Source organism: Marmota flaviventris, chromosome 2 (assembly GCF_047511675.1).
Source record: "Marmota flaviventris isolate mMarFla1 chromosome 2, mMarFla1.hap1, whole genome shotgun sequence".
Lineage (NCBI taxonomy): Eukaryota > Metazoa > Chordata > Mammalia > Rodentia > Sciuridae > Marmota > Marmota flaviventris.
Window position 1 is genome coordinate 198263512 of NC_092499.1, and position 27846 is coordinate 198291357.

General features: G+C 52.5%; 1 protein-coding gene across 22 annotated transcripts in view; it reads left to right on the top strand.

The window, feature by feature from the left end:
• Nucleotides 1-27846, top strand: part of Zmynd8 (zinc finger MYND-type containing 8) — a 111586-nt gene that overhangs the window by 61758 nt on the left and 21982 nt on the right. For all 22 annotated transcript variants that reach the window (XM_071609024.1, XM_071609023.1, XM_071609027.1 and 19 more), the window contains 6 exons: nt 695-772; nt 2423-2538; nt 7304-7785; nt 16954-17094; nt 23584-23736; nt 25816-26319. In XM_071609024.1, coding sequence (XP_071465125.1) covers nt 695-772; nt 2423-2538; nt 7304-7785; nt 16954-17094; nt 23584-23736; nt 25816-26319 — 1474 coding nt within the window. The remainder of the gene's footprint in view (nt 1-694; nt 773-2422; nt 2539-7303; nt 7786-16953; nt 17095-23583; nt 23737-25815; nt 26320-27846) is intronic.

The window sequence follows — 27846 nt, forward strand, 5'->3', positions numbered from 1 at the left end:
GGGACAGAGCAGCCGGAAGGGCTTGGAGAGCGGCGCTGGTACCAGGTGAGCTGAGTCCAGGGTGTGCTTCAGGTATTTAGGTTTCATTGTTAGTTTCTCAAATTGGCATGACTGGTATTTGGGAACCCCCCAGGTGTGACCATCCAAAATGCCTCAGACCTTGCCAAGTTCCTGGGGCGGGGGAGGGGTGAGGAACCTGCCTGCAGACCCAGTGCAGGGAAGTCTCTGGAAGCTTTTGAAGCAAGTTCAGATTTCTGTGGCTCTGGGCCCCGCGTGGGGAATGTGCTGTTGTGGGGCGAGAGTCTGGGCTGGATACCTGGGGTGTCCTTGGTCCAGAATGTGATGGTGGTGCCAAGGTGGGATCTATTTCCAAGGTGTTCCCACTGTGGCCCAGATCATTAAAATCATTAAGCAAACTATGTGTGAGCCTGCAGTCCCAGCTCCTCAGGGGTGGGAGGATCCCTTGAGCCCAGGGTTCTGGGACAGCCTGGGCAACACAGCAAGAACCCTGTCTTAAAAACCAAATCCAGCAAACAGCCAAATCACCAAAAAAAAAAAAAAAAAAAAAAAAAAAATCCCTGGACATTCAAATAAAAGCACAAACACTTTAAAAAAAAACCCATCAAGCATTTATGAAGGCCTCCCAGATGTGAGGCTCCTGGTTGACATATTCTAATGTATTTTTGTTTTACAGATGAATGAAATTGAAGTATGTCCAGAATGTTATCTAGCTGCTTGCCAAAAACGAGATAACTGGTTTTGCGAGCCTTGTGTAAGTTGGATTTACTTTCCTTATTTCATTTTCTGAACTCTGTCTTTGATGGCTCAGCCTTCTCCAGGGGGCTTAGGAGACGAAACTTTGGATGAAGTTCTAATACGTGTTTTTACTGATAAAATAACCTAGATAGAATAAGCCTCCTAGGCTGTTCGTGTGCAAGAACTAGTTAACCCGGGAGAACTGCAGAACCCAGAGTCGAAGGGAATTTGGTAGGAATGTGGGATGCAGGCAGGGGGAGGTGGGGGATGTGGGATGTGGGGGACAGGACATGCATGATGTGGGTCACAGGGTGCATGAATAATGCTGAGAGTTTTGAGAGTATTGATGAGTGTGTCATCCACAAATCTTCTTGGGCCTGTTTTAAGAAGGTTAGAAATCTTTCATGGATTAATGTTATAGATTCTCCTCCAGTCCATGGTGGTATTTTCTTTCTTTCTTTCTTTCCTTTTTTTTTTTTAATTAGCAAAGAGCAAAGTTCAGCTTTTTATTGAAAATGTTAAGAGCTGTCAAAAAGACCAAAGCCTATGCTTGAACCTTGGATTCTTGGTTTCCATTTTCTTCTCTGGGGCAGAGGGAGGGAGGGGAGGGACCTCCTGCTGACATAGCACCTGCTGCTGCAGCCCCCCCTACCAGCCCTGATGTTGCAAATGCAGCTCCCCAGTGTGGACATTGGCCAGGGCCTTGGCAGACAAACCAGGCCAAAAAGATTCAACATTTACACCACCTGCCCAACAAGAGTATTGATCTTATCCTCTGTGACAGTCACCTTGTCCTCGTGAAGGATGAGGGCAGAGTAGATGCCAGCTCAGGGACAGAGGCCATGGCAGGCTGCAAGGTGAAGTGAGATCTTCACCCCAAGTGGCCTTAGTTTCCTTGGAGAGAACAAATCATGGTTCTTGCAGGACCTAAAGACACCTTGGTTTCTTACTGTGGATCTGAATTTCCAAAGTGGTGTTTATTTTTGCCCTCTGTGACTCTGGAGGTCAAAGCCAGGGCCCTGTGCATGCCAACTGGTATTTATCAGAGAGAAGTGTATGGGGGGTGGGTGGGTAGAGGGGTGGGGATGGAGGGCTGGAGGGGCATGACCGGGCAAGTGAAGGGAGAATCAAAACGTGCCTATGTCCCTTCAGGCCCTTGGAGATAAACACCTGGATAGCTGGGGCTCAGTGGCAGAGCGCTTGCCTGGCACGTGGGAGGCCCTGGGTCCGATCCCCAGCACCACATAAAAAAACCAAATAGACAAAATAAAGGTATTATGTCCATCTACAACTAAAAATATATAAAGAAAATGAAAAGAATAAACGCATCCTCTGCTGCCCTCTGTGCTGACCCAGGGCACGTCAGCCCACACTTGGGGGGAGAGTGGCGTCAGGGCTCTGTGTGGTGCAGGAAGGCGAGTGCCTTGCTCACAGCCATCCAAGTGACAGTGGAGCCAGGACTCCAGCCTAGTTTTGTTGTCCTCAGGTTCTGTCCCCTCCCCTTTGGAGCCCTCCCCAGCTCTGTGCAGGCACCGCGGCCCCCCTCTCTGGGGAACCCCACCTGGGCCTCTGTGGCCGCCTTCTCTCCGCCATCTCGCCCTCCCCAGCCGGGAAGTGTGTCTCACTGCCAAATGTGTGCCAACTCTGGGTTCTGTTTTTCTTCTAGAGCAATCCACATCCTTTGGTCTGGGCAAAACTGAAGGGGTTTCCATTTTGGCCTGCAAAAGCCCTGAGGGATAAGGACGGGCAGGTCGATGCCCGTTTCTTTGGACAACACGACAGGTGGGCGTTAAAAACAGGCTTTGAACATGTAGCTTCACCCGAACCTTTGACACTGTCATTGGATAAGAAAAGAGGTGGAGGGTATGGCTATTATTTTTATTATTATTACCATTTTTTAAAAGCTGATTTTTCCTCTTGTTGTTCGCTGGTATGGCTGTGATTTGTTTACTGTTGTGATACCAACCCTTGATCTCGTAGTGGGAAATGTTTTCCTGTGCTGTGTTAAGCCTGATAATGTGTGGGCTTCAGTTTTTTTACAGGTACGTTAGAAAATAATCCTACTTTAGTGGTTTTGTTGATCTAACTGGCATCGGAATGAATTCCCGGGCTATTTTAAGTGCTGCCGTCCTTTTTTTATTTTCCCGTCATAAATTAAATCTCTGTGCAAATTGCTTTTCAAAATAATGCTTTCAGGGATCAGATGTATTTTCCCAGATTGCCGGTAAATGAATCTCTTATCATCCTGCTGGGTAGTTCCCTCCTGTTCCCTTTTCTCTGTAGCTAACGTGGGAAATTACCAGGGGCTGCTGTTTTGACAGGTGTGAGCCTCCCCTCCCAGCATCTCTGCCCTCCCCATTTCCGCCACACACCGGGAAGTGCCTTTCAGCTAATAGCAGTTCCCTTTGGGGCAGAGCCCCTGCGCTCAGAACAACAGGTAGACAGGGATGAGCAGGTTTATATTGCAGTCCTCTCCTGGCAAGTTCCCTTAGGGTTAAATGAGGCACACACCGGACCGCCCCTGCCCCTGCAGTTTGGAGAATGCATAGGGGAGTCTGTTTAAATACACGCAGCACAAATTATACCCCACAAGGAATACACAGAAAATGCAGTTTGTATTCTGAAATGTTGCTTGAGGTCTTGCAGATCAAAGAACAGTGTGAATTCCAAAGTAACCCACTTCCTTATTAGGAATCCCGACAGTGCTTTGTCAGGAGACCAGATGGAAATTCCTTGATAGGGCACTGGGTTTGATAGGAGGTATCATATTTGGATTTTAATGGCTCTTGTTGGAAATCTGCTGGAAATTCTTTTATTAAATTTTCATTCAAAGAAGTATACATTTGCAGCCTGCTCAGCCTGGGTGCTGGGGACACGGGAGTGAATAGGCAGGCAGACACCATGGCTGGGAAGATGGGCCACACCCAGGAGTCCGCTGGGCTAGCCATCTCCATCAGGAGGTGGTGGTGGGCCTGGTGCAAAGGTTTGGGCAGAGTGGGCAGCAAGAGCAGAGGCTCAGGCAGGGAAGGGTGGACCTGGTGTGTGATTAGAACAGGGAGCAGGGAGGAGAGGATGGTGGGAGACCGGGTCCCAGGGGTGGGCAGGAGTTGTTGTTCTTATTTGAAGAGCTGGAAGAATCCTTGGCAGCCTGTTGATCCCATGTCCTGATCAGAGCGTGGGAAAGTGAGCGGTCTTGGTGATCCAGAATTCCTATTCTGTAGGCTGGCACAGTGTGGGGACGTGCACTGGGATGTAGGTGACAGGGATAGCAGTGCTTGCCCCACATAGCAAGTGCACCAGGAGCTGAGTCCATCATCCAGCTCACTCTTCTGGGACCATCCTGCAGAGACCTCTGGTCCTTCCCTTGACAGCCATCCGCTGAGAGTGGCTCAGGTTGTGAGAAGGAAGAGCGTGGGCTTTGCTCCCCGGTGGGCAGAGGCTGTCCCCACAGCTCGCAGGTTCAGTCTTTGGTTCTAGGTGGGAGCCGCCGGGGAGTCGGCCCTTTGTGTTAGGTGGTGAGACTGCCCTGCCCCTCTGAGCGTCTCTAGTACCCCTTACCCTGCAGAGTGACTGTGTTGCCCTGTTGGTTTGAACTTGGGTGAGGGGGCCCAGGCAGGGGATTTGATAAAGACCGTCCACAGTGCTGCAGTGACAGAAAAACCCTAAAATGTCCATCTGTTCTCCGAGTGTCAGAAATGACCGGCATCCTGTGTCCTGACAGCCACCTTTCTGCCCATGCCTGCTGGGGAGCTTCTCCCCAGGGGAGTCCCTCTTTCCAGGAAGGGTTGCTGCCTCCCCAGAGGCAGGCACAGGGGGGCAGGCTCAAGGACAGCTGCTCTGGTGGAACCCAGCAGCAGGACCCAGAGTCCAGGCTCGTTGGCACAGAGGCCAATGCACTGTCCTCTGCTTGGGGAGCTCAGAGGTGCACCAGAGGCCAATGCACTGTCCCTTTCTCAGAGAGTTCAGAGGTACACCAGAGGCCAACCTACTGTCCCTTGCTCGGGGAGCTCACCTTGGGGTGGAGGAGCCAAAACATAAGCCTGAACACGCCCAAGTGAAGTAGGTCGGCGGAGGGAGAACTCAGTGCGCAGCTCCTGTCAGCTTAGTGAGTGCTGGCGTGGGCCTGGGGGCTCCTGCCCAACTCCAGGCGTGTTCCCATGCATGCCTTTTGTCTTCTAGAAGAATTTGCTTGTGTTTTTTTTTAAAGTTTTACGATAGACCTGCACATGCACAGCCAAGTTAAAAATTTAGGAACTGGGTTGGGAGTGGTGACGCTGGCCTGTCATACCAGCTACTTGGCTAAAGCTGGAGGCTGTCTTGAACCTAAGAGTTCAAGGTCAGCCTGGGTAACATATCAGGATCTGTTTAAAAAAAAAAAAAGACTAGACGACGACAACAACAACAACAATGAACAAAGAACTATTTTATTAAATACTTGCAGATTTTTTTTTTCTGTTTTTTGGGAGTTACTGGGGATTGAATTTAGGGGCACTTGACACTGAGCCACATCCCTAGTCCTATTTCGTATTTTATTAGAGCCAGGGCCTTTCTGAGTTGCTTAGCACCTCTCTAAATTGCTGAGGCTGGCTTTGAACTTGTGATCCTCCTGCCTCAGCCTCCCGAGCCCAGCTGGGTTACAGGTGTGCGCCTGACTCAGAATTTCTTTTTAAGCTAACATTAATTGAGTACTGCTTGTGCAATAGGCACTATTTTAAGTCGCTTTTTTGGGGGGGGGCTTTATATTTTTGTTTTTGTAAGTTGCTTTTATCTTTTCTACTGATAAGAACACGGGGGGCCCAGCAAGGTCAGTGCTTTGCCCAGGGTGACTCAGCTAGCATGTAGCCAGACTGGCTAGAACCATGAGAGTGTAACTCTAGCCCTTGGGCCCTGTAGGGTGCTGCTCGGGACCTCTCAGGACATGTCCTCTCCCAGAGACTTTATATAGTAAAGCAGATCTAATTTCCCTTTAAATATTTTCTAGGCTCGTTTTGAGGGAAAGAAGCACTTTCCCAAGGCCCCTTTGAAGGCACCTAGGAACTTGGGAGGAGACAGTTATGTACTTGAAGCACACAAAAGTCTGGGCAGAAACAGGGTCACAAGATGTGGCTGCAGGCTCAGGAGTCCCTGGTGGTGCCTGGCCCTTGGCTCAGGTCCACTGTGTCTGCTCCACTGGGGAGGCCTTGGGGACTTCACCTCCTATCAGATCCGCCCTGTCCGGCCCGCGAGCGACTGGAGAGAGGCCTTTTCCGATCCTGAGGTAGGTAAGGCTTCAGGCCGCAGCAGGAAGGTGGCTGTCAGGATGCTGGTCATTTCTGACACTCAGAGAACAGCTGGACATTTCAGGGTCTTTCACTTTTGGTTTCTGTCACGAGCCGCTATTGTCAGAAGCCAAGAGTGGCAATAAGGCACCTGTGTGCTCCATCCCACCCCCACTGATGCCTTACTTCCTCTTAAAGCACAGGACTTCAGGGTGGACTGTGGCGAGGGGGAGAGGTACTGCTAGAAGCCCACAGTTTTGCTTCTTTTCAAAGCATGAGAAGGCAGGGACTCTTGGTCCAGGTCCTGCTCCCACTGCTCTGCACGGCAGAGAGTAGGTGCCCGCTTCTCCCCGGGAGCAGGCGCAGGCATCCGTTCCCGGCACCCACTTGGCTTCTCCTTGGTTTATACCTGGATTGAGCTCCTGTCTGTGAAACCCAGAGGGATGCCCTGGAAGACCTTATTCCCACCACTTAGCAGTTACAACCTCTTGAGCTGGGTCATCAAAAGTGCTGCAGGCTGTGTTCTGATGTCCCCGTGCCGACGGTGCCATCACCCACAGTGTCTGTCCAGGTGTGCCAGCCCCCTCCTGCAGCCACGAGGCTCGCTGGTTCTGTGAAGCAGCCAGTTTTTTTCTTTTTTCCCCCTTGCTGTCAGGGGTCTGTGCGGAGTGTCCTGGGCCGTGGGGCATGGATGCTGGGAAGATGGGACTGGAGGGTGCCCACCTGAAGGCTCGGAGGGCTGCTTTGCAGTGATTTTCCCTTGTGAATTATCTCACATTCACAAACATGAACCTCCTTCTAGGAACGGGTTTCCGAAGTCCTAGTCCCTTTTAGAATAGCAATAAGAAAGCTGTTTGTGTCCATGTGCAGTTGAGGGAGATCTGGGGAATACCCTTTTTGGGGGTACATTGGAGGAATGCAGTAACTTTTTTTTTTTTTTTTAATTCTCTACCAGCTCAAAACCAGAGGGGATTTATTGTGTGTGAGAGAGAGAGAGTGTGTGTGTGTGTGTGTGTTTAATAGATTAAAATGACTAAGACTGTCGAGCCTTTTACTATCTTTGCTGAGTTTTGCTGTTCTGTGTTCTGTCCTCGTGGCAGAACATGCCTGTTAAGTGGATCGTTAATTAAATATTGAAACCAAGTCATTTATTTTAAAAAAGAATAAGTATTTAAGAATCTTGGCAAACATGCTAGGCTAATTTGGTTTGTATTCAGGAAAAAAAAAAAAAAAAAGCCTTGAAAATCACTAAATTTGACTTGAACTTTCTTTCTCTTTTGCCCTCCCAGGGCCTGGGTTCCAATAAATAATTGCTACCTCATGTCTAAAGAAATTCCCTTTTCCGTGAAAAAGACCAAAAGCATCTTCAACAGCGCCATGCAGGAGATGGAGGTCTACGTGGAGAACATCCGCAGGAAGTTCGGGGTCTTCAATTACTCTCCCTTCAGGACGCCCTACACGCCCAACAGCCAGTACCAGATGCTGCTGGATCCCGCCAACCCCGGCGCGGGCACGGCCAAGACGGACAAGCAGGAGAAGGTCAAGCTCAACTTCGACATGACGGCCTCGCCCAAGATCCTCATGAGCAAGCCCCTGCTGGGCACGGGCGCCGGCCGCCGCATCTCGCTGTCGGACATGCCGCGCTCGCCCATGAGCACCAACTCCTCGGTGCACACGGGCTCCGACGTGGAGCAGGACGCCGACAAGAAGGCCACCTCCAGCCACTTCAGCGCCAGCGAGGAGTCCATGGACTTCCTGGACAAGAGCACCGGTCAGCCCCGGGCGGGGGACAGGGGACCCCAGGCCACGTGGGCGAGGGAAAGGGCTCCCACGGGGTGGGGCTGGCCGCGAAATCAGGCCTAGAACCCAGAACCGGGCCGAGTCCAGAGGGGGGCTGGACGGCTCCTAGCGGCCGGTCACGGGATTGGATGGGTGGGAACACGGTTTCCGGTGGGCGGAGCCTCGGGCCGCCGCTGCTTCACCAGAACCGGGTTGGGGGGTCAGTGGGGTTTGGCCCTAGCGGGTCAGGGTCACGCCCCGAGCTGGGGAGGACGTGCTGGGGACCAGGCTTCTCCCACCAGCCGGTCCCCACGGAGTCCTGATACCAGGCTTCCCGCCTGATGGCCCAACGTGGTTGCTGTAGGTCGCTGTAGTTCACGCTCCATTCACCGATGGCTCCCTGCCCCCTTGGGCGCCAGCGCCCGAACCACGCAGCCTCCGCGGGAACTGCCGGATGTTGCTTCCCTGCCTGCAAATTTTCATTGAGTGATTAGATGGGATCCTTGCTCTGGGGGACCCACAAATGAGATTAGTGTTTCCAAAAGGCTCACTAGAGTTCATTCCTTCACCTGGGTGGAGGTGGCCAGAAATCCTTTTAGAGTTCACTTCTAATGTCACTGCCTCTTGGACTAATCACAGCAAACTCCCCATAACACTGTTCTTCTTTAAGGATTTTATTTTAATTAAATAATTGACTTTTCAGTACATTCACATTCAGTGCTCAGATATCACAGAAACACATAAGGTAAAAAGTCCTTGGGGCTGGGGTCGTGGCTTGGTGTAGAGCGCTTGCCTAGCACATGAGAGGTATTTGGTTCGATCCTCAGCACCATATTCAAAAAATAAATAGAGTTGATATGAAAATGCCATTGCAGATCTCCCTGGAGTTGTCCTGCTCCTTCAGGGTCACCTGTCTCACAGTTGCATTGCTTATTAGGGACGTGTGTGGAGCATTGGGGCAGGGTGCTTGTGGTCTCAGTGCCTCGGTTTCCCCTCTGTAACGTGAGGATCTTAACGGTTTGCCTGGGAGGTTCTTGTAAGTAAGAGGAGTTGGGGTGCACTTAGGACAGTGCCCCAGACAGCAAGTGCTGGCTGCTGCTTCTCCTGGTGCTGCTGCCCACGTGGGTCAGGGAACTGATGTCAGCAGTGATGGCTACTGGCTGAGAGGGAGAAAAGTAATGGTGACTTGAAAGAGTTCTTTCTTCCCCAAAGGAATTCGGTCATGTGTTGAATATTCTATGAACGTCATTGCCTTCATGAGGAAGTGGTTTTGCTCCTTTTCTTGAATTGTGGTATCACGTTTTTTGTTGCTGTGCCTTTGAGATATGGGCACAGAGAACCTTCTGTACCCAGCATGATGGTTCCTGGTTAGCTGGCTGTTGAGAATGGTGGAGACGGGGACACCCAGGGCATGTGCCTCATCTCAGGGACTTCACCCATGGCCGCCATGCAAGAATGTGGCCTTGGGGCTTTCAGATCTTGATATTCTTCCAGAGAAATGGAAAATGTGGATTTTTTAAGTAAAATCTCCACTGATTAAATGTCAGGCTGAGATGTCTTGGGGTGCTTTCTGGGGTAGCACATGTGCAGTTGGAGCAGCAGCTTTAGACTTGGGGCTGAAATGCTCACCTTCAGTCGACGCCCCGCCTTCCCACTTGCACCATAAAACGATTTTCACTTCAGATTTTTTTTTTTTTTATTTATCATAATAAGCAATGGGAGACTAGAGCCCAGCAATAGAACTTACTAGTATATTACAACTGTGGAGCCATTAAAGATAAGAGAGTCCCGAAGGATCAGCCATCGCTCTTCAGGAGACTGCTAATGACCCTAAAGGTAAAATAATGATGGGGACTTGGTGGCTGTGCACTCAGAGGTTCACACCGATTCTGCTGCGCTGTCCCTGGATGGCTGCAGGGAGGCAGAGCATTGGAGCTGGGTGGCTGCAGGGTCTTTGTTATAACAGACTGCAGCTCTGCGTGTACCCTGGGGTCCCCCAGACTCGCAGTGCAGCTGTAGGGTGTTGTCCCTGGAGCCACATAGCTTGTGTGGACAGTGTCAGAAGGTCTTTCCTTTTGTCCCCTTGTTTCTGACCAGAGGTCCTTACAATCTTACTTTAATTCCATGCATGGTTCTGTGATGGTCTGGATCCCCTGGACCCTCGGCCTGTTGGTTTTCATAGACAGCTTGAGAAGGTGGGATTTCAGTTTTGGTGGCTACGCTGCGAGTCCCCGTCACTTTCTGTGGAGCTTTGTTCCATTGTTGGGTATTGGATCTGCAACTCAGCTTTGGCCTCTGCTAAGTGGAATGTGGTGTAAGCCCCTGTTTTTAAATGGCTTCTTGTTTTTTTTCCCTTAATGCCATGAAGTTCACTGATGTTAACACATAAGTTGCTACAGTAAAATAAAAAATGCTGGTGTGTAAAGTGCCACTAGTTCTCCTGGACCACATGTCAAGAAAATACAGTTTGTACCATTAGAACACATCTAATGTGTTTAATTTAGCCTCTCTCTTCCTTCTGGAGCGGCAAAGGAGAGGGATAAATGGCCTTAGACTTTGTGACAGAATTCCTCATCATTTGGATTTTTAGGTGAGAAGCCAGTAGATTCCCTTTAAACTTCAGGGTTTCTTTCCTAAATTATAACTCTCTTGCTCAATATGTGCTCGGGACTTGGCTAATCCTGAGCCCAATAGTGTAGGAAACAGGGTGACACTTAGAATGTTGTTGTTGTTTTTTTTTTTTTTGGTGGCACTGGGATCAAATGCAGGGCATTGGCATGCCAGGCAGGGGTTGCACCTCAGAGCAATCCTTGATCTTGCAATCCTCCTGCCTCAGCCTCCAGGGTAGCTGGGATTATAGGCATGCTCCACCCCACCCAGCCAGAGTCATTTTAATCTTATAAATTGCCCCTGTTTCTATAAGGGGTCAAATAGTAGATATTTTAGGTCTTAAAGATGTATTTTGCAGCTGTAGACATGAGGTGGGTGAGTTCTAATAAAACTTGTTGGTGGACACTGGAATTTGAATTTCGTGTGACTTGCATGCTTTATATGAACTTTTAATTCCTTCTTCCCTCCCAGCCACCTAAAAATGTCAAATCCTCGTAGTTTGCAGGTCACATGGAACAGGTGGAATGTCAGATTCCGCCCGTGGCCCAACTTTGACAACCACTTCTACTGACTGAACGAGTTAGGGGCAACTCTGGGCCAGAGTCCTTGTTTCATGGGTGCCATCCAGGGCCCTGCAGAGCACAGGGGAGGCACAGAGCCTGCCTCCTTCCACGGCAGCCTGCTGCCCTCTGCTGTCCCAGTCACAGGAGCATTTTTTTTTTTTTTTAACAGGGAGCAGGAGCTATTAACAGCCCCCATGCGACACAATGGAGGCAAAGCTGTGGCTTATCCAAAATCCTGCTTTAAAGAGAAGACCCGTCATGTCATGGGATAGGAAAACCATATAAGTAGTTTATGACAGTGACAAAATACGCAAGTCGCAGCACAAAGCCACAAATTGGAATAAGTTATTCTGTAAAATTTCTAAGAGACTTTGGAAATCTCCCTTTTGTTTGGAGGATTAGAGGCGCAGACATGGGCCCTCCTTCTCCGGGCTGGATTTGCTCTCTGAGAAGCTCTTTGGTCAGCGGGAAGCCGTTAGCTCACGGGTTCCTGGAGTCCCGCAGGCTTGATGGCCAAAGTGGTTCTCATTCTCAGTGGTTTTTCTGGTTCCTCATTTCTGTAGGCCTCCTGGCCAGAATTGATGCCTTCACCAATATTGGCTTTCAGGATCGCCGTGCAAGACATTAAAGTGAATTAGGGGAGCACCCTGGGGCCTGCTCTCGCCCCTCTCGGGGCTAATGGTCCTTTGGTGTCGTAGCTCCACTGTGGGGTACCAGTCAGGGAGCAGGGAACGCGGTTCTATGTTCTCCATCTCATGGTGACATCAGTACTTCTTTGTTGTGAGATAATTGTTAATTACCAGAACTAAAGTCACTAACGATCCCACCTCCCATAGTCAGCCCTCCGATGTTATTTTAGGGCCTTTTGGGGGGTAGGTTTATAGGTCACACTATTAAACTGAAAACTTGAAATAGTCCCCCAAGGACCGGGCTGCTATGGAGATGCATAGGTCAGACATGGTGGAGACTGTGGTGAGAAAGCAGCAAGACACAGCTGTCCCGACCTTGGCACACGTCTGCCTGTGTGCACATTTGGTAACACTGCCACACGTGCTCATTCTTCTGATAAGGGGGTGCATTGCTAATATCTGTGTGTTTTTGTTATATTGTAAAGGAGATGCTTATAGCTCACTAATGGGTCTTGATTGACCTGTAGCTCTCAAAATGTGGACCGATCTACTGGGGCCTTGTCTTGCAGCTGGTTCTGGCTAAGGGAGCTAAGCAGGCTTCATATTGCCAGATTGGTGATATTTCAAGAGCATCCGCAAATGGTTTTTCAATTGCAAACTACCCCAATTTTTACGCTCTGTCTCAAATTTTCTAAAAATTTCTCTATCCTGAATCGAACGTATTTGTGAACTGCTTTAGTTCGTGGATCCCTGGTTTCCATGTCTGGTGAAAAGGGTGTAGGATGTTTGTTGTTGTTGTTGTTGTTTTAATTTTGAGCCTCGCTTTCTTTCATTATTGAGATGGGGGTCTTGCTATGTTGACCAGGCTGGCCTTGGACTTCCGAATACATGGGATCTTCCTGCCTCAGCCTCCCAAGTAACCGAGACACAGGTACATGCTACTGCACCTGGCATCTTAACCCTCCAGGTGTGTTTCTGTGTTAGTAAATAACCCTTAGAAACAGCATTTGCCCAACACCTCTTAGCCCACCCTAGACCGTCCGGTGTCAGTCTGCCGCTCGCTCACTTGTCCCGAGGCACCTGAGCTTGTGCAAGGTGCAGCCTTGAACATACAAGTTGTTTTCAAGTTTTGTGAGTTCTGCACATTTAGCATGAATCATTAAGTCCTCCACCCACGCCCGCCCGCCCCAGTGCTGGGTGTGTGGGAGAGAACGAGGGGCACATTTTTCTAATTTAATTCTAAGACTCCTATGTTTCATGGAGTCAGAATAGCACTTAGCTCAGGCCAGGGTTTTGTAAATGGAGATAATAGATGATGTGTTTTAGCCCACACTCGTGAATTGTACATCAAAGTGTAAAATCTGATTAAATTATTTGTGACTTCAAAGGCAGTTAGTTCTTCCTTTGGGCAAGATTTATGGCTTTCTAAAAGGATTGGCGTCTGTTTTCAAAGTTTAATTGAAATGAACATTTCCAAATGTCCTTTTGCTTTCGCAAAAGGACATTTGGAAATGTCTAGAATGATTTAAAGCAGTATTTCTCAACCCTGGCTCTCTTGACATTTGGGCTGGACAAGTCTGTTGTGGGGTCTCTCCTGTGCACTGCAGAATGTCCAGCAGTGTCCCTGGTCTCTTCCCCTGAGATGCCAGGAGCACCCACGTCACGGGATTGCAACAGGCAAAATGCCTTCGCACATTTATTGCCAGATGTCCCCGGGGGCAAAGTTACCCCTCCGGTCCCAGTTAAGAACCTTGGATTTAATATATGTCATATGTCAGTCTTTTGGACCTTAGCATTGGTGATATGATTGTTTGAAGTTCTTCAATATTTTAATTTTAACGTTTAATTTTGTGTCTTTTTCCTGAGTACACAATATTCCGCATACTTTGGAAGAGACCCAAGTGCTTCTTTCAACTTCCTTCAACTTGACATCTTCCTGTGTCATCATGTCAATATGCTGTGTCCTCCCCTCGCCTCCCCTCCCCTTTTCTTTCCTGGAACCCAGGGCCTTGTGCATGCCCGACAAGTGCCCTCCGTCGTGGCTGCATCCCTGGCCCTATATCTTTGTGTCACTGGTCACCCAGCCTTGTTTGTAGAAGGGCACCATATGAAGATGGACTCCACTGAAGTTTCTGTATGAAAACGTCGTATTTGGATGTCTTTATCGTGTCTTTGTTGCTTGTCATGACCACCTTAAGGAGAGGAGAAACGGAGTCCTCGTTCTTGGGTGAACATAGTAGGTGCTCAGGACGGTTGGGCTGTGACCTGGGGGTCCGGTAGCCCGGAGGAACTGCTCTCTGACATTCTCACAGCCACAGGGAGCCATAAACCGATGTCACCTTCGATGGCCAGCAGGGGAGAGCTCTGAGGTGACGTTGGGGGACCAGCGGCCAGTGTGTGGGCCAAGAAGGAAAGGTCCAGTTCTGGAGCGTTTTGGGTTTTCAGGTCAGGTTTTCACGTCCATGTGTTGGACGTGTGTTTCGTACTGCGTGTGCCCTGTGCCTGACACAGAAGGGGAGCCGGACACCCCCGGCCTCCAGGACCCTGTGCAGCGTGTGTGGAGACAGGACAGCAGGAGTGGAGGTCACGGAGAGGCGGGGTGAAGTGGGGTGCACAGACCCCGGTGAAGAGTCAGGTCGTTGGAGGCCCGAGGGCACTCGAGGAATTGCATGGGTGGAGGGTGTTAGACTTGAACTAACAGGGGATGGTCATGGCATTAACTGTAGGAGGAGGACGGTCAGGTACAGGACATTGCACAGGCTGGGGAGGTGGGACAGGTGCATTTGGAGGTGGCGTGGGAGGTCTCTTTCTTAAGGAGATAGAGTTCTGCCCAGATGGGATCTGTGGGTTGCTAGATGACCCCAAAGCTGTGTTCCTTCCCGAGTCTGTGAAGCTTTGCAGTCCTCGACCCCCGAGGGGTGGGTGGGCCCTCTCCTGTCCAGACCCGTCTCCGCTGGAAACCAGTGGAGACCACCTCATTCTTGCCACAGCCATGTGGTGTGACCATTTCTTCAATCCTAATATTTAAAGGTTATCAAAGGAAGCATCCGTAGAGTTAAAAGCTTCCAATTATTATTTTTAATACACATGCATGTATATAACAGTTAAAAAAAAAATGACTTCACCCTGTGTGTTGCTAAAACTCCCAGCAGGATCTCAGGTAGGACTGTCCTGCTAGAGCCCCTGTTGGCTGCACTCGTCTGCTGTTCACTTCAACTTGACCCCGTAAGCAGGGGACTCTTCTGCGTTGGGTTCTGTGTGCTCAGTGGCTCTGCTGTCTCTCAAGATTAGGTCTCCTTGTCAGTTCCCGAGAAGTTCCTGAATCATAGTTTATAGGAATTAGAGAAGCTCTGGTCCTCCATCTGCACAGGGAATTCGTTATCTGGATCTTTTTAGCTACCACAGATCTCGTCTGTAAGGAGGTACGACATACACGAATAATTATTTTAAAATCCACAGTAAAGATCTTACTGGTCATGTTTCCTTAAAATGCCCTTGTGTTCATCTTGTTTCTTTGTGTCCCGTGGTAATGACGGTGATAGTGGCAGCAATGCCCCCAGTTGAAGGACTGCTCTGTGCCACGGCTGGGCCAGTCTGCCCGTCCTCACAGTAGAATGGACCTAATTGAATATTTTTAAAACCTAATTCTCAAGATGATTTCTCCCGTTAACTGAGCGCTTGCTAACCATGAATGGATGGGCCCATCTAGCCCTCACCCCTGCCCCTGCTTCACGGGAGACAAGGATTTCCATGTGGCATTGGGGGCCAGGTAGTTCTTGGCTGTGGGGTGTCACAGGACATTTAGCGTGTCCTGGGTCTCTCCCCACTAGATACCAGCAGCAGCCCTGCTCTCCTCGTGCTGGCCACCAAAATTGTCCGTGCACATTGCCAGTCCTGTCCTGGGGGCGGTGATGGGGGGTAGGGGGTGCATTCACTTCTGGCTGAGAATCACGGGTTCAATGATGAAACCGAAGCCTTCGAGGTCAGTGAGGACATAGAAAACCAGTGCCCAACAGCAAGCAAGGGTCAAGCACTTGGTAGGTTCCAGGTGAGGCTCGGGTGACGGGCAGTTGCGGGACTCACTCCCCACAGGAGGTGTAGCCATCCTCCTCCCCTCGGATCAAGCTCTGAGAGTCCCCCTCTGCTGCTGCCAGGTTGGGGCTGCGGGGCCGCCTGCCCGAGGCCACACAGCAGGCCAGCAGCTGGGCTAGGATTTGAACTGCAGTGTCTGCCCCCCGACCCCTGCTTACTCCAGGCCCCCACAGTCTTTCCCACCAAATTACATGAAGAGAAAGTCGACAGGTGCCGGGCCGAGCTTGGCTAATGGACACCGAGCCTCGGAGCTGTGTGCAGAGCGAGCCCATGGGGTCCCTTTTCTGCACATCTGTGTTGGGAAAGCGAGGGGCCGGAGGCCCGCCCCTGTGCCCCCAGTGGACGAGCGCTTTTGAAGTCCCTGGGGAGTCTCATTCCTGCTCCCTTTGCCATCGGTAGCTGTCTGTCAAGACCAGGTCACCTCAGAGGTTTCTTGCCTGTCTGAGGAGAACTGGCCATTTGTCGTGGGTCACAGTTTTAGACCCAGCTGGTTTAGAGGGGCCCAGCAGGCCCGATGGTACAGTCCCAATACAGTTGAGTGGCCAGGGCCAGCGGGCAGGGTCTGGGGGGGGCTCTGCTTGGCTCCTTGATTTCTGTCCTCCTCCTGTCTCCCCCAGCGAAGGGAGGCGCAGGGGCAGCAGGTGGGTGGTAGGTGGTTTGAGGTTCAAAGCCGCAGGCAGGACCACCTTCGTCCCCCTGTTGAAGTTCCGAACACAGAAGGAGGGGAGAATCACCAACGGCTCCCTCCGTCTGGTCCTGAGCGGGGCTGTCTGCAGCCTGGGAACCTCTGGACCAGTCGCTGCAGAACTCCCCAGGGCTGGCTGCTCCCCAGCAGGTGTGGGCTGTGTGAGCCGCCCCTGTCCCCCCCCCCCCCCCCCCCCCCGCCTGCGGAGGCCATGCCATTTTCGAGCCTGGCTCCTGATCTCCACATCTGGACCTCGTGGGGGCTGCTGCAGTTCACTGATGTTTATTTTGAGATTTACACCCGTGGATGGGCCAAACCAATTTTGTGGGCAGCTTAGCCGATTTGTCTTAGAGCTTTGTGTTTAATAGAGGACTGGGGAGGCCGCCTTCCTGGTGGCTTTAACGGTTCAGTGTCGGGTGACGCTGGAAATCAGCCACCAGCCAGCCCCGCCCTCTCCTTCCACACGCCCCTGGTCCGGCCAGAATGGAACAGGCGCCCGTCTGTCCCCCCGCCCCACCTGTGCCTGCGAGCGCTCCTGTCGGTGTGTAAGTCTGTCTTCTAACAGTGCCTTACCTTTTCAGCCTCACCACCCTCCATGAAGACGGGGCAGGCAGGGAGTCTGTCCGGCAGCCCGAAGCCTTTCTCCCCGCAAGCGTCTGCGCCCATCATGACGAAAACGGACAAGACGTCCACCACCGGAAGCATCCTGAACCTTAACCTGGGTCAGTTGGCACCTCTGGCAGAGTCTTTCTGTGACAACTGTGACTTGGCAATTGTAATGTCCTTTTCTATGTGTGGTTCTTGAACCTTTGAACTCTTTTCTCTGTGCAGATAATTAAAAAGGTGCAGTGGGTGAAGGTGAGGTGAGTCACGCCCCCAGCCCTCCTTAACTCTGTTTTGTTTTTGGCATGGCCTCACCGAGTTACTGAGGCTGGCCTTGAACTTGCAGTCCTCGGGCCTCAGCCTCCTGAGTCACTGGAATAACAGGCATGCGACACCACACCCATTTGCAGCTGTTCTTGTCTTGAAGGGCCTCAGGGCAGTGTTCAGAAGCTCTGTTCTCCTTGAGCCTATAAGCCAGATCACTGAGATGTGAATACGTACATGTGGCCGAAGGAAGTTCCATGAACCAGTGTTAACTTTCCTGCGCCCGGTGTACTCTGATACCCTGTTCCCTTTAATTTTCTGATATCAATTTTCATCCCTTGAATTACTATTTTTTAATCCATTGGGTTTTAGTTGGTTGTTTAAAAAATACTGTGTTAGGAGAAAAAAAGAACTGTCAGGCCAAAGTGTTACAAGTTTGCACTAGTAATGCCAAACAACCAAGTGCGAAGTCATTTTGAGCCATTCTGCCATGACTCCTGCTTTTGTTGAGCCCTAGTATTGGGAGTATCGTAGGCCTGGGAGAGGTTAGCCCGCCAGCTAGGGACCCAGCTCTATCAAAGCTTCAGGTCCCCGGAGGGTACTCGAGGGAGGTGGGCAAGAGGGTTCACGCCTCCATAAACACCTGGAAGGAAGAGCCAGCCGTGCCGATAACCGGAGGAAGAACATTCTAGGGGAAAGAAGAGGTTCTAGAGGTGGTGGGTGAGGACCCTCTCGCTGTGCTGTAGGAGAGGCCAGGCGGCTGGGGTGGCTGCATCCTGTGGGCAGGGGCAGGAGGGGAGTCCATTGAGGGCTTGCAGACCCTGAGTTTGGAGGGGCCTGTGCCCACCTGAGGTGTCAGAAGGACAACTTTCTGTTGATCAGTCATTTGCCTGGTCAGTTGTGTCTCCACCCCACATGGGGTCATGTCTGGGACATTTGCCTGTCCCCAGTGCCGCTGAGTCTCCTGCGGTGCCCAGGACCCTCATGGCGTGGAACTCCTGGACCACGCGGTAACGGGGCCGACTCCCTGGCCAGCGGCAGAGCTGTGGGCCAGGAGCTCCCCTTGGAGTCTAAGATGCTTGTCGGCCCCCCAGGTGGGGAGGGCAGAGGGCACTTGGCGGCAGGCGCTCTGAGGCCAGCTCTGCGGGAGGTGAGTGCCGGCCATCTAGACGGACAGGCAGGGCTGGGGGCGGGCAGTGCTGCTGGAGCTGGGAGACACCAGGTCTGGACAGCACCCTGGGTGCCCAGCAGCACCAGCAGCCCAGGTGGAGCCCAGCTGTCTGTCCTTGGAGCCCGGGTCTCCTGCGTGCTGGGTTGCCAGTTCCCGCAGCCCAGGTGGAACAGGGCACTCAGGGTGGGGCTTGGGGTTCGGATTCAGAGTGACTGAACAAAAGGGAACCCACTTGCTGCCTTGGGAACATCGACTGTTTCCTACAGTCCCCGGAATGGTGGCCTCCTTTCCCACGCCTCCTCCCTCCTGCACACCCAAGCAGCCGGGCTGGGCGAGGCCTGCTCCCTGCGTTCCTCTCTGCCAGTCCCCTGCGGCCAGGATAGCTCCTTCCCTAAATGGGGTGACCGGCAGGCATCCTGGTGACACTGTGGGTCTCTCAGTGTGGCTTGACGCACGTACGTGGGAGTGCAGGACCCTTCCTGGGGCGTGTCTGGTGGGTGGGGCGCAGCCGTGGGCAGTGGTGCAGGCCAGGGCTCCTGCCGCCTCCCTGGAGACCCCAGCCCCTGACACACTGGGCAGTTTTGCCTCCCTCCCAGCAGGGATGAAGGCCTGTGAGCTGGGCGGTGCCTGGGTAGGGTCTCAGGTCCCTCGTGGGCGAGGATGCACCGGGTCCTGAAGTCCAGCAAGGGCAGCCTGCCTGGGGCTGAACGCGAGCTTCGTGGGCTTAGTCATGTTTATCCCTGTGACGGCCTTCGCCAGACAGGAGCGATGCAGAGATACAGAGCGCCAGAGACAGACGGACGGCAACAGTCTCACAAAACAGAATTCCATTAAAAAACCCCAAAACAAAAACAAACAGACAGACAGACAGACAGACAGAACACTGGAAAAGGCAGAATCACAGTGATGGAAGCAGCCCGGGGTTGGGGTGGAGGAGGGTTGGACTGCAGACCAGGAGGGAGCACTTGGAGACAAGGTCTTGCCTGGGGGGTTTGTGCGTCTGTGCCTCTGTTCAGACAGACCTGGATTTCCTCCAAAATGAACTTTGCTCTCTGTAGATTAAAATGACTTTTTAAAATAAACAAGCAGCACAGCCTTTTAGATAGGTAAGACAGCCCCATTTTATGGAAGGGCAAGGGAGGCACAGAGAAGCAAAGTCACCTGTGCACAGTCACACAGGATTTGGGTGGGGCTTGGCCCAAATCCAGCCCAGGGGTCAGGGCTAGGTGAAGGTTCCCTCTGGGCAGTGATAACATGGGGGACAAAGGAGGAAGCTGCTGCCCATTGCGTCTGTGTTTGGAATTAAAGCTCAGAATTCCCCGTATGAGCATGTACCCTCCTAGATTTAAAGTCTTGGCTGTTGGGGCTCGCGCAGTGGTGCACACCTGTCATCCCAGTGCCTGGGGAGGCCGAGGCAGGAGGATCCCAAGTTTGAGACCAGCCTCAGCAACTTAGCAAGGCCCTAAGTATCTTAATGAGACCCTGGCTCAAAATTTGTAAAAAGGCTGTGGAGATACAGCTCAGTGGTAGTGTGTCCCTAGGTCCCCTCCCCATTCCCCCCAGTGCCCCAAATTAAAATAAAAACTGGCTCATCTGCATTAAAAGAAAATCTTAAAACTCAACTTGGAGAGCCAAATACAGAAACCCAAAATACAAGACCCGGCCCCTGGGCTGGCAGCTGGTTTCGTGGCCGGGCTCAGTGAGTCAGGGTTCCTGTGCTGCCGTGCGGGGGGGTGGGGGGTGGGAGCGGCTCGCTGCCCTCACTTGCTGTCTCGGGCCTCTGCTCTCCTCCTTCAGACAGAAGCCGGGTCCCGTTGGCTTGTTTCAGGCCCCCTTCTGTGATTCAATGGCACCGATAAATCACACACCCGAAACCTGAAATCTGCCGAGAACACGGTGCTGGATTCTCGCCTCCTTCTAGCGCCCCTGGTGCAGAGGCGAAGGGCCAGCAGGCCAGCGCTCCTGTGGTGGCCGCGGTGTGCCCAGGTGCTCTGTTGAAGGTGCTGAGGGAGCAGTGGAGAGCTGTCTGGCCTGGAGCATTGCTGCTGTCCTTCTGCTGTCACTGACAGGGGCCACCTTTGTCCCTGTGCAGGGCAGGCCCTCGGAAGCCAGCCATTCCTGAGGAGCGTGGTGTGAGCCGGGCCTGTGCTGCCCAGATGTTCTCCCACGTCCTTACAGCGAATGCGCTGGGAAGCCCTCTGCTGGGCTTTGGTTGAGAGGGGCTTCTGCCGGGGTGTCTTGTCTAATGAACTGTCTCCTTGAAGGAGCCGCCATGCTGTATCTCCTGGAAGTCCACTCCTCATAGTTGCCAACGGCGTTAAAACAGAGGAGATCTGTTTACTTTTAAGCTATTTATCCAGGCACCTTATTGATCGGCTCCGGTTGTTGTCCATTTCTTGGTTTTTGAAAACAGCTACAGTGAATGCCGATTTTGGCCCTGGGGGACAGTGTCCGCAGGGTAAACTCCTAGAGGTGGAGTGGAGGTCGAGGCCCCGTGCAGTTGACATTTTGAGAGAGATTGCCAAGTTGACCTCTAAAGGGGTCGTTCTCATTTGTGCTCCCTGCAGAAGCCTAAGGTCGTGCGGCTTTCTCTAGCATGGGTATTTTTTTTTTTTTTTTTAATTCCTGGCTTCCATTTATAGGCTGAGCTGTCTTCATATCAACTGAGAAGTTCAAAATCCTGGCAGCACAGTGAATTCTGAAGATGGTCCCGATATAGAAGGGCAGGGGTGGGAGAAGTCCTGATAAGCCACCACGAGCCAGAGGAACAGGGAAGTGTTCCTTCTCCCTGTGGAGGAGAGAGAGAGCCCCCAATGCTGCTGATTGCAAAATACTAAGGCTCCCAAGGTCCCAGGGCCTGAGCCCAGCCCCCCCACTTGGTGATTTCTTTTTTTTTTTTTTTGGAACTGGGGATTGACCCCAGGAGCATTCAACCACTGAGCCACATCCCCAGCCCTTTTTAATATTTTATTTAGAGACAGGGCCTCACACTGAGTTGCTGAGGCTGACTTTGAACTCTCGAGCCTCCTGCCTCAGCCTCATGAGCCACTGGAATTACAGGTGTGTGCCACCGTGCCTGGCTGGTGGTTTATTTTTTCTTTCTTTCTTTTTTTTTTTAGTTGCAGACGGACCTATTCTCTTTATTTTATTTTATGTTTTAAATCTTTTCTATGTGGTGCTGAGGCTTGAACCCAGGGCCTCACATGTGCTGGGCAAGTGCTCTGGCCCTGCGCTTCAGTCGCAGCCCCTGGTGGCTTATTCTTAACAAGAACGTTCTTGTTAAGAACTGTTCTTAACAATAGTAGCCGTTGATGGAGGCGAGAACCCCTATTTTGTCAAAGAGAGTGCTCTCCTTTGGTTGTGTTCTTCCTGTGAATGTGCAACAGGTGAGCCTTCCTGGAGTCAACTTGAAGGGCCGCGTCTATCACAGGTGTGCACGCGCACACACGTGCACGCACAGGTCGAGGGCTCAGGTGAGGGCTGTCTCTTGATGAGCCCCACGAGGCGGTGCGGCTACCGGGGTGAAGGCCGGGCGGGATCTCTTTACTCATAGAAGTGGTCTTACACCAGGGTCTCAACCCCAGCTGCCCCTAGGAGTCACCTGGGGGGTTTCCCCAGCTCTCCCAGACTGTCAGTCAGGGTTTCTGAGGGCCTGACGGATGCCGTATGTCAGGACGTGTATATTTCTTATTTCTGGGTTTGTTTCTTCGGATTTGTTTTTAACCCCGTTAACATTAAAGCTCCTGAGGCAGAGGCACGGGGTGTTTTGCACTCCAGTGAGCCTCAGTTCGCGCGGGGTTGGCGCGCTGTGCTGCTGTTTCACTATCAATGCTCTTTGTAAGCTGCAGGTCGAGGCAGGTGCAGGTGAGTTTCTGGTTCTTCCTTGGGGAAATCTGAATGAACGTTCTTCCCTCCCAGGCTTCCTCCCTCCCTCGAGGGCCTCACCTGGACCTCTGAGGGTGCTGTTCTGGAATCATAGCGGTAGCGTCTTTGCTAGCTTTGAGAAAGAGCCCTTCCCAGTTAACCTGGGTGGGAAGGAAGGTCGTCGGAGCAGTGTGTTGCTTCTGTTGGGTGGGGGCTTTGGGGACCTCGCTCCTTCTGGTCACTAAAGGAACTATTTCTCCACGCGCAGTGCTGGAGAATGCTCTGGTTGAAGGTGAAGGGCTTTGGCTCATGCCAGAACAGAAGGAGAACAGCAAGCGAAAGCTTTGCAAGCTCTGGGATGCTCCCCTGGGGCTTCCTAACCAGCCAGGGAATAGGTTGCCTTGGGTAAGGGGTCCGCAGGGGAGTGAAGGGAAGTCCAGGAGATGAGCCCACAGGGGCTAGGAACAGGCTCAGAGGTGGCTTCTCCTCTCTGGAGGGTGATCAGATGTCACCTGCTTTCTGACCTGTGTTCTGGGGTTGGCTGGGTTGGTGGAGGGGACCCCACGGGATCAGGTCAAGGGAAAGACAGGCTCCCCTCCCCCGTGATCTCTCACTGCTTTATGGACTTTGTGGCCACCGTAGTTCTCTTCCTCTTACCTGGCTTTGGGATGGGAGAGCAAGTTCATCAACATGGGCTCATTGGCCCATTTGGTCATACAAAGAGCCCTTGGTGGAGTGACGGAGGGGACTTGGGTTAGGGGATGTCATCGCAGAGGGCTTTGGTTCTTACCTGAGAGACCTGTTGGTCACAGGTTAGTGTCCAGGAGGAATCTACTTACCTGGCCTCCACGGAGGCTGTCGGGTGAAGGGAGCCATAGGCGGAAGACCTCCTCTCCCCTGTTTTCCTTTTCTAGTTTGACCCGCAGATTGGGTAGATCAGGAATGACCAAGGAAGCCTCTGTGGATGGTAGGCAGCCAGGGTCCCCAGCCCCAGGTGTCTCCGGGGGCCCGAGCCTCATTTGGTGCAAGCCCCCCTCACTGGGCTTGGGGAGTTTGGAGCAGGTGTTGGCTGCCTGGGGCTCTCTCCCTGCTGATTCTGAGACCGAGCTCCTCTGGCTTTGGAGGGTCTCGGGTCCCACAGACTCTCTGCCTGGCACCCTCCAGCTTACACCTGAAAGCCGCCCGTGGGAGTCCGCCTGCTGCGGGAGCTCGCTGGCCGTCACCCCAGCCTCCATGTTGCCAGGGGGGAGCTCGGTGGTGAGTACCGCTCCTGAGTCTGGGCTTAGGAGAGTGCGGTGGTGTCTTCCAGATCGCAGCAAAGCCGAGATGGACCTGAAGGAGCTGAGTGAGTCCGTGCAGCAGCAGTCCACCCCGGCGCCCCTCATCTCCCCCAAGCGGCAGATCCGCAGCAGGTTCCAACTGAATCTCGACAAGACCATAGAGAGCTGCAAAGCACAGTTAGGTATGGCTTCTGGTGGCTTGCTGTTCCTAATAATGTTTCTGATTGTTTGTGACGATGACATCCACCTGGACCGTGAGGCTCCAGTCCTGGCTGCTCTTAGCGGCTGTTCTGACCTTGAACCACCAGTGGAACTAAAATGTATTTCCACTTATGGCAAAGTGTCCTGGACCTGCTAGTCAATTATTTAGGTGATCCTTGGTGAAGACAGCCTTGAAGATTCACGGTGCTGAGTTCTCCTCTGCCCCTGCCTCACCAGTGTCTCACATCTGTCCTGAGTGGGTCTATAGGAACCTGTCCCCGCAGGTGGGCCGGTCACTTAATCCCTCTTGGGTCCTCCCACACAGCTTTGTAAAGCCCCCCATTCCTGTTTACTGAGTGCCTCTGGTGCATCCTGCCCTGTGCTCAGCACAATGCATCCATCGTTATGGGAGATTGCTACTGTTCTCAGTCTCATTTTTCAGATGAAGAAACCGAGGCTCAGAGAGGCGGATCACTTGTTCAAGGTCACACAGCCAGTGACACCAGGAACAGGATTTAAATTGTCACCATTTTGATTCTGGTACCTAGTACTTACCACACGTGTGGTCCAGCTTGTCTTTCTTGGGTCCAGCCATTAGCTACACTAGCACAAACCTGAGATCTAAAAACCACACCACGCCTGGGTGTTCTCCACGCCGGGCCCTGGTGGAGGCAGAAGTGTTTCCTAGAGATCTGCCAACCTCCCGGTCCTGGGCTCCTCATGGCTCTTGTCCTCTTGTGGGTCTCGCTTGGTGTGTCCAGGTCAAGACGATTCAAGAGGCCGTTGCTCCTGAGTGAAGGCAGTCCAAAGAGTCGATTGGGTTTTCTTTCTGATCTTAATTTTTGGGCATAGTATGTTTTACCTGTGGCCTGGCCACACTCGGGCATTGCAGGAAGCGCAGTGGGGCTGAGCAGAACTGCTGCTGGAGGGGCTTCTCCCCTGTTGGAGCACCTGCTGTTTTGTGCCCCCTCCCCACCTTTTTTTTTTTTTTGGTGGGGCTGGGGATTGAACCCCGGCCTTGTGCATGCGAGGCGAGCACTGTACCCGCTGAGCCATATCCCTGGCCCCTGCTCTTCCCTTTCCATGGACATGGGCACATGCAAGTCCATCTTGGCCCCTGTGAGTGGAAGAACAGTGAGCAGTCCACTCTGTCCTGGGGCCTGCTGGTTACCTGAAGAACCCCTGCCCCTTCCCCAAGGCTGCTTGGCCACAGGCCTATGTCCCAAAGTAGGCGAGTCAGCCTCTGCCCTTGGCTGACTCTGCCCGCCATCTTGGTGAGTTGGGCACCAAATCCTAAGTTAGAAAAAGCAAAACCCAGACAAAACGGGTGCCGCCCGCAGGGCAGTCCCCAGTGAAGGTGCCTGCGGCTGGGTGGGCTCGAGGGCCTTGGCTTCCTTCTGGAGACCTGGACAAGGGTGTGAGGGCACAGAGGCTTTGGAGGCACCCGGGAGGAGGCTGGTGATGAGTCCGAGCCCGAGCCCGGGATCCGCCTTCTGCTTTGTCTCCTGGTTGTCTTTGTGTCCTAGGACAGGTGATCCTCTGAGCCTCTATTTTTTTTTTTTTTAAATATGTTTTTTAGTTGCAGATGGACACGGTACGTTTTATTTTATTTATTTATGTTTATGTGGTGCTGAGGATTGAACCCAGGGCCTTGCATGTGCGAGGCGGGCGCTCCACCACTGAGCTGTGACCCCAGCCCTGAGCCTCTACTTTTTAACCTGCGGGTTGGCTGGTTGGAGTGGCTTGTCCCTGTGTCCCTGCAGCCCTCTCCCTCTAGGTAGGAGTACCAGCGATGCAGACTTAGCTTGCTCGTGTTTAATCGTGTGTAGGGAGGTCCCAGGTCACCTCTGAAGGCTAAGGCCCGAAGCCTCTGCAGACACGGCTCCCGCTGGTCACTTGTGTCCAGTGGCTGCTTTCATTTACTCCGGTCCCTCGGGCCAGTGTGATGTGATTTGAGTGTGTTTTTGTCACTCCAGCCTTTGGCATGGGAACCATCTGCATGTTTCTGGTCCTGCTTCTCGTGACTGCGCCACAGGCTGGGTTTTCTCTTTTGAATTTAGGCATCAATGAAATCTCGGAGGACGTATATACGGCCGTGGAGCACAGCGACTCGGAGGATTCTGAGAAGTCGGAGAGTAGCGACAGTGAGTACCTCAGTGACGACGAGCAGAAGTCCAAGAATGAGCCGGAAGACGCGGAGGACAAGGACGGCAGCGCGCTGGACAAGGAGCCACCCGCTGCCAAAAAAAAGCCCAAGCCCGCCAACCCCGCGGAGGTCCCCGAGGAGCCGAAGAGCGCGTCTCCAGTGGGCGAGAAGGCAGAGCCCGTGGCCGCGAAGGCCAGCCCCGAGCCTGAGAGGGACTCTGCCGAGAGAGCGAAGCCGTCCCCGCATCCCGCCAAGGACAAACTGAAGGGCAAAGATGAGACGGATTCCCCGACGGTGCACTTGGGCCTGGACTCGGATTCAGAGAGTGAACTTGTCATAGACTTGGGAGACGACCATCCTGGGCGGGAGGGCCGGAAAAATAAGAAGGAACCCAAAGAGCCACCTCCCAAGCAGGACGGTAAGTCCTTGTGTCTGTCTGCAGGTTCTCACTGGGCTTGGAACGCCCCCGGCCCTGGTGTTGGCAGAAGCCACGGGGCCCCCAGCACCGGGCAGCGAGGAAAGCTTGGACGGCCTTACGTTCCCAGGCTGAGGACAGAACAGGACCAGGGCTTAGGTGTAGGCCCCCTGACCTTGGCCTGCTCAGTGCCCACCATGATTGTTTGGGAGCCCAGCAAGGAAGCACTTAGAAAACGGTAGTTGGTTTTAGTGAAGTCCTCTTTAGCCTAAGCCACTGCTTTTCCAACAGGCTCACTCATGTCCCTGAAGTGTTTGTTGACATGTCAACCTCTGACCAGGCTCAGTCAAAGGTCCTCCTTAGTCCAGCTTCCTGTCTGTCCCTCATGCTACTCAGGCATTACCAGGTACATTTTCTTACGAGAATGTGAAACTGTTTGGTAAGTGGTACCCGAGTGCCCGAGAGCCTTTCGAGGACCTAGAAACCCAAGGGGCAGTGTCTGGTGACATGCCACCTGATTTGATGTCCGTCCTGTTCATTTAGCTGACCCGAGCCCTGGGCTGCTCGGTCTGGCACTAGTGGCACTTGGCCCTACAGAGTTCTCTGTCCCGTGGAGGGTGTCTAGGAGCATCCTGGCCTCTACCACTAGGTAGAGGTCCTGGTGTTGGCTGTTAGGTGTCCCTGGAGGGCATGGGCACCCTGTCTCCGCAGGAAAACCCTCTAGCAGGAGCTTGGGAATGAGTTGGAGGGTGTTCTTGCCCCGACAAAGCCGTCAGCACATTTTCCAGCTGGCTTGGCAAATGGGTGGTGGGTGGAGCCCAGCATGCCCACGGAAGGTACTCAAGAATTAATTAAGGGTCCCTGGAGAAATGTTGCCTGAGGACAGATTAGAGGTCAAGGCCATAAAGCCTCATGTACTTTGTGGGTAACTTAACAGCGTAGCCAGGTTTGATTTTTGACTATGCCTTACTTCTGACAGCTGCTAACTTCTTATCCAAACCATTGACTAAGATGGGAGCCTGTGTCCTTTGAATTTCCCCAGCCTGCTGGCTTAAAGCAAGGTCTCAGTGTGTGTGGAGAATCTTGCTGCTGTGGTTTCTCAATTGTTAGTGGGGAGAGAGGGTATCCCGCCGCTCAGGAAAAGAGAACAGGATGTCTCTGAAGCGTGCAGGAGGTGGGAGGGAAAGGAGACGCAGCACAGAGAAGGCAGGCCGACCGTCCCTGGCCATCTCAGAGATTCATAGATGCTTCTGAAAAACAGTGACGTCATGCGTTGAGTTCTGAGAGGCTGCTCTTTATTGTTGCAGAGAAAACGGGCAGCAGCAGCATGTGTTCCGTGAGGATGGTGGAAGTGTGATCTGGGTGTAGGTGGTACAGGACTCCCGGGGCACAGTTACACTGTTCTGTTCTTTCTGGAACAGGCCTTTTGGTTGATTCATTCCATGCCCCTTCCTCTTCCAGACAGGATTTGCACAGATTGACAAGAAATGCATAACCATGAAACAGAAGGAAAATAGAGAAGTCAGTGTA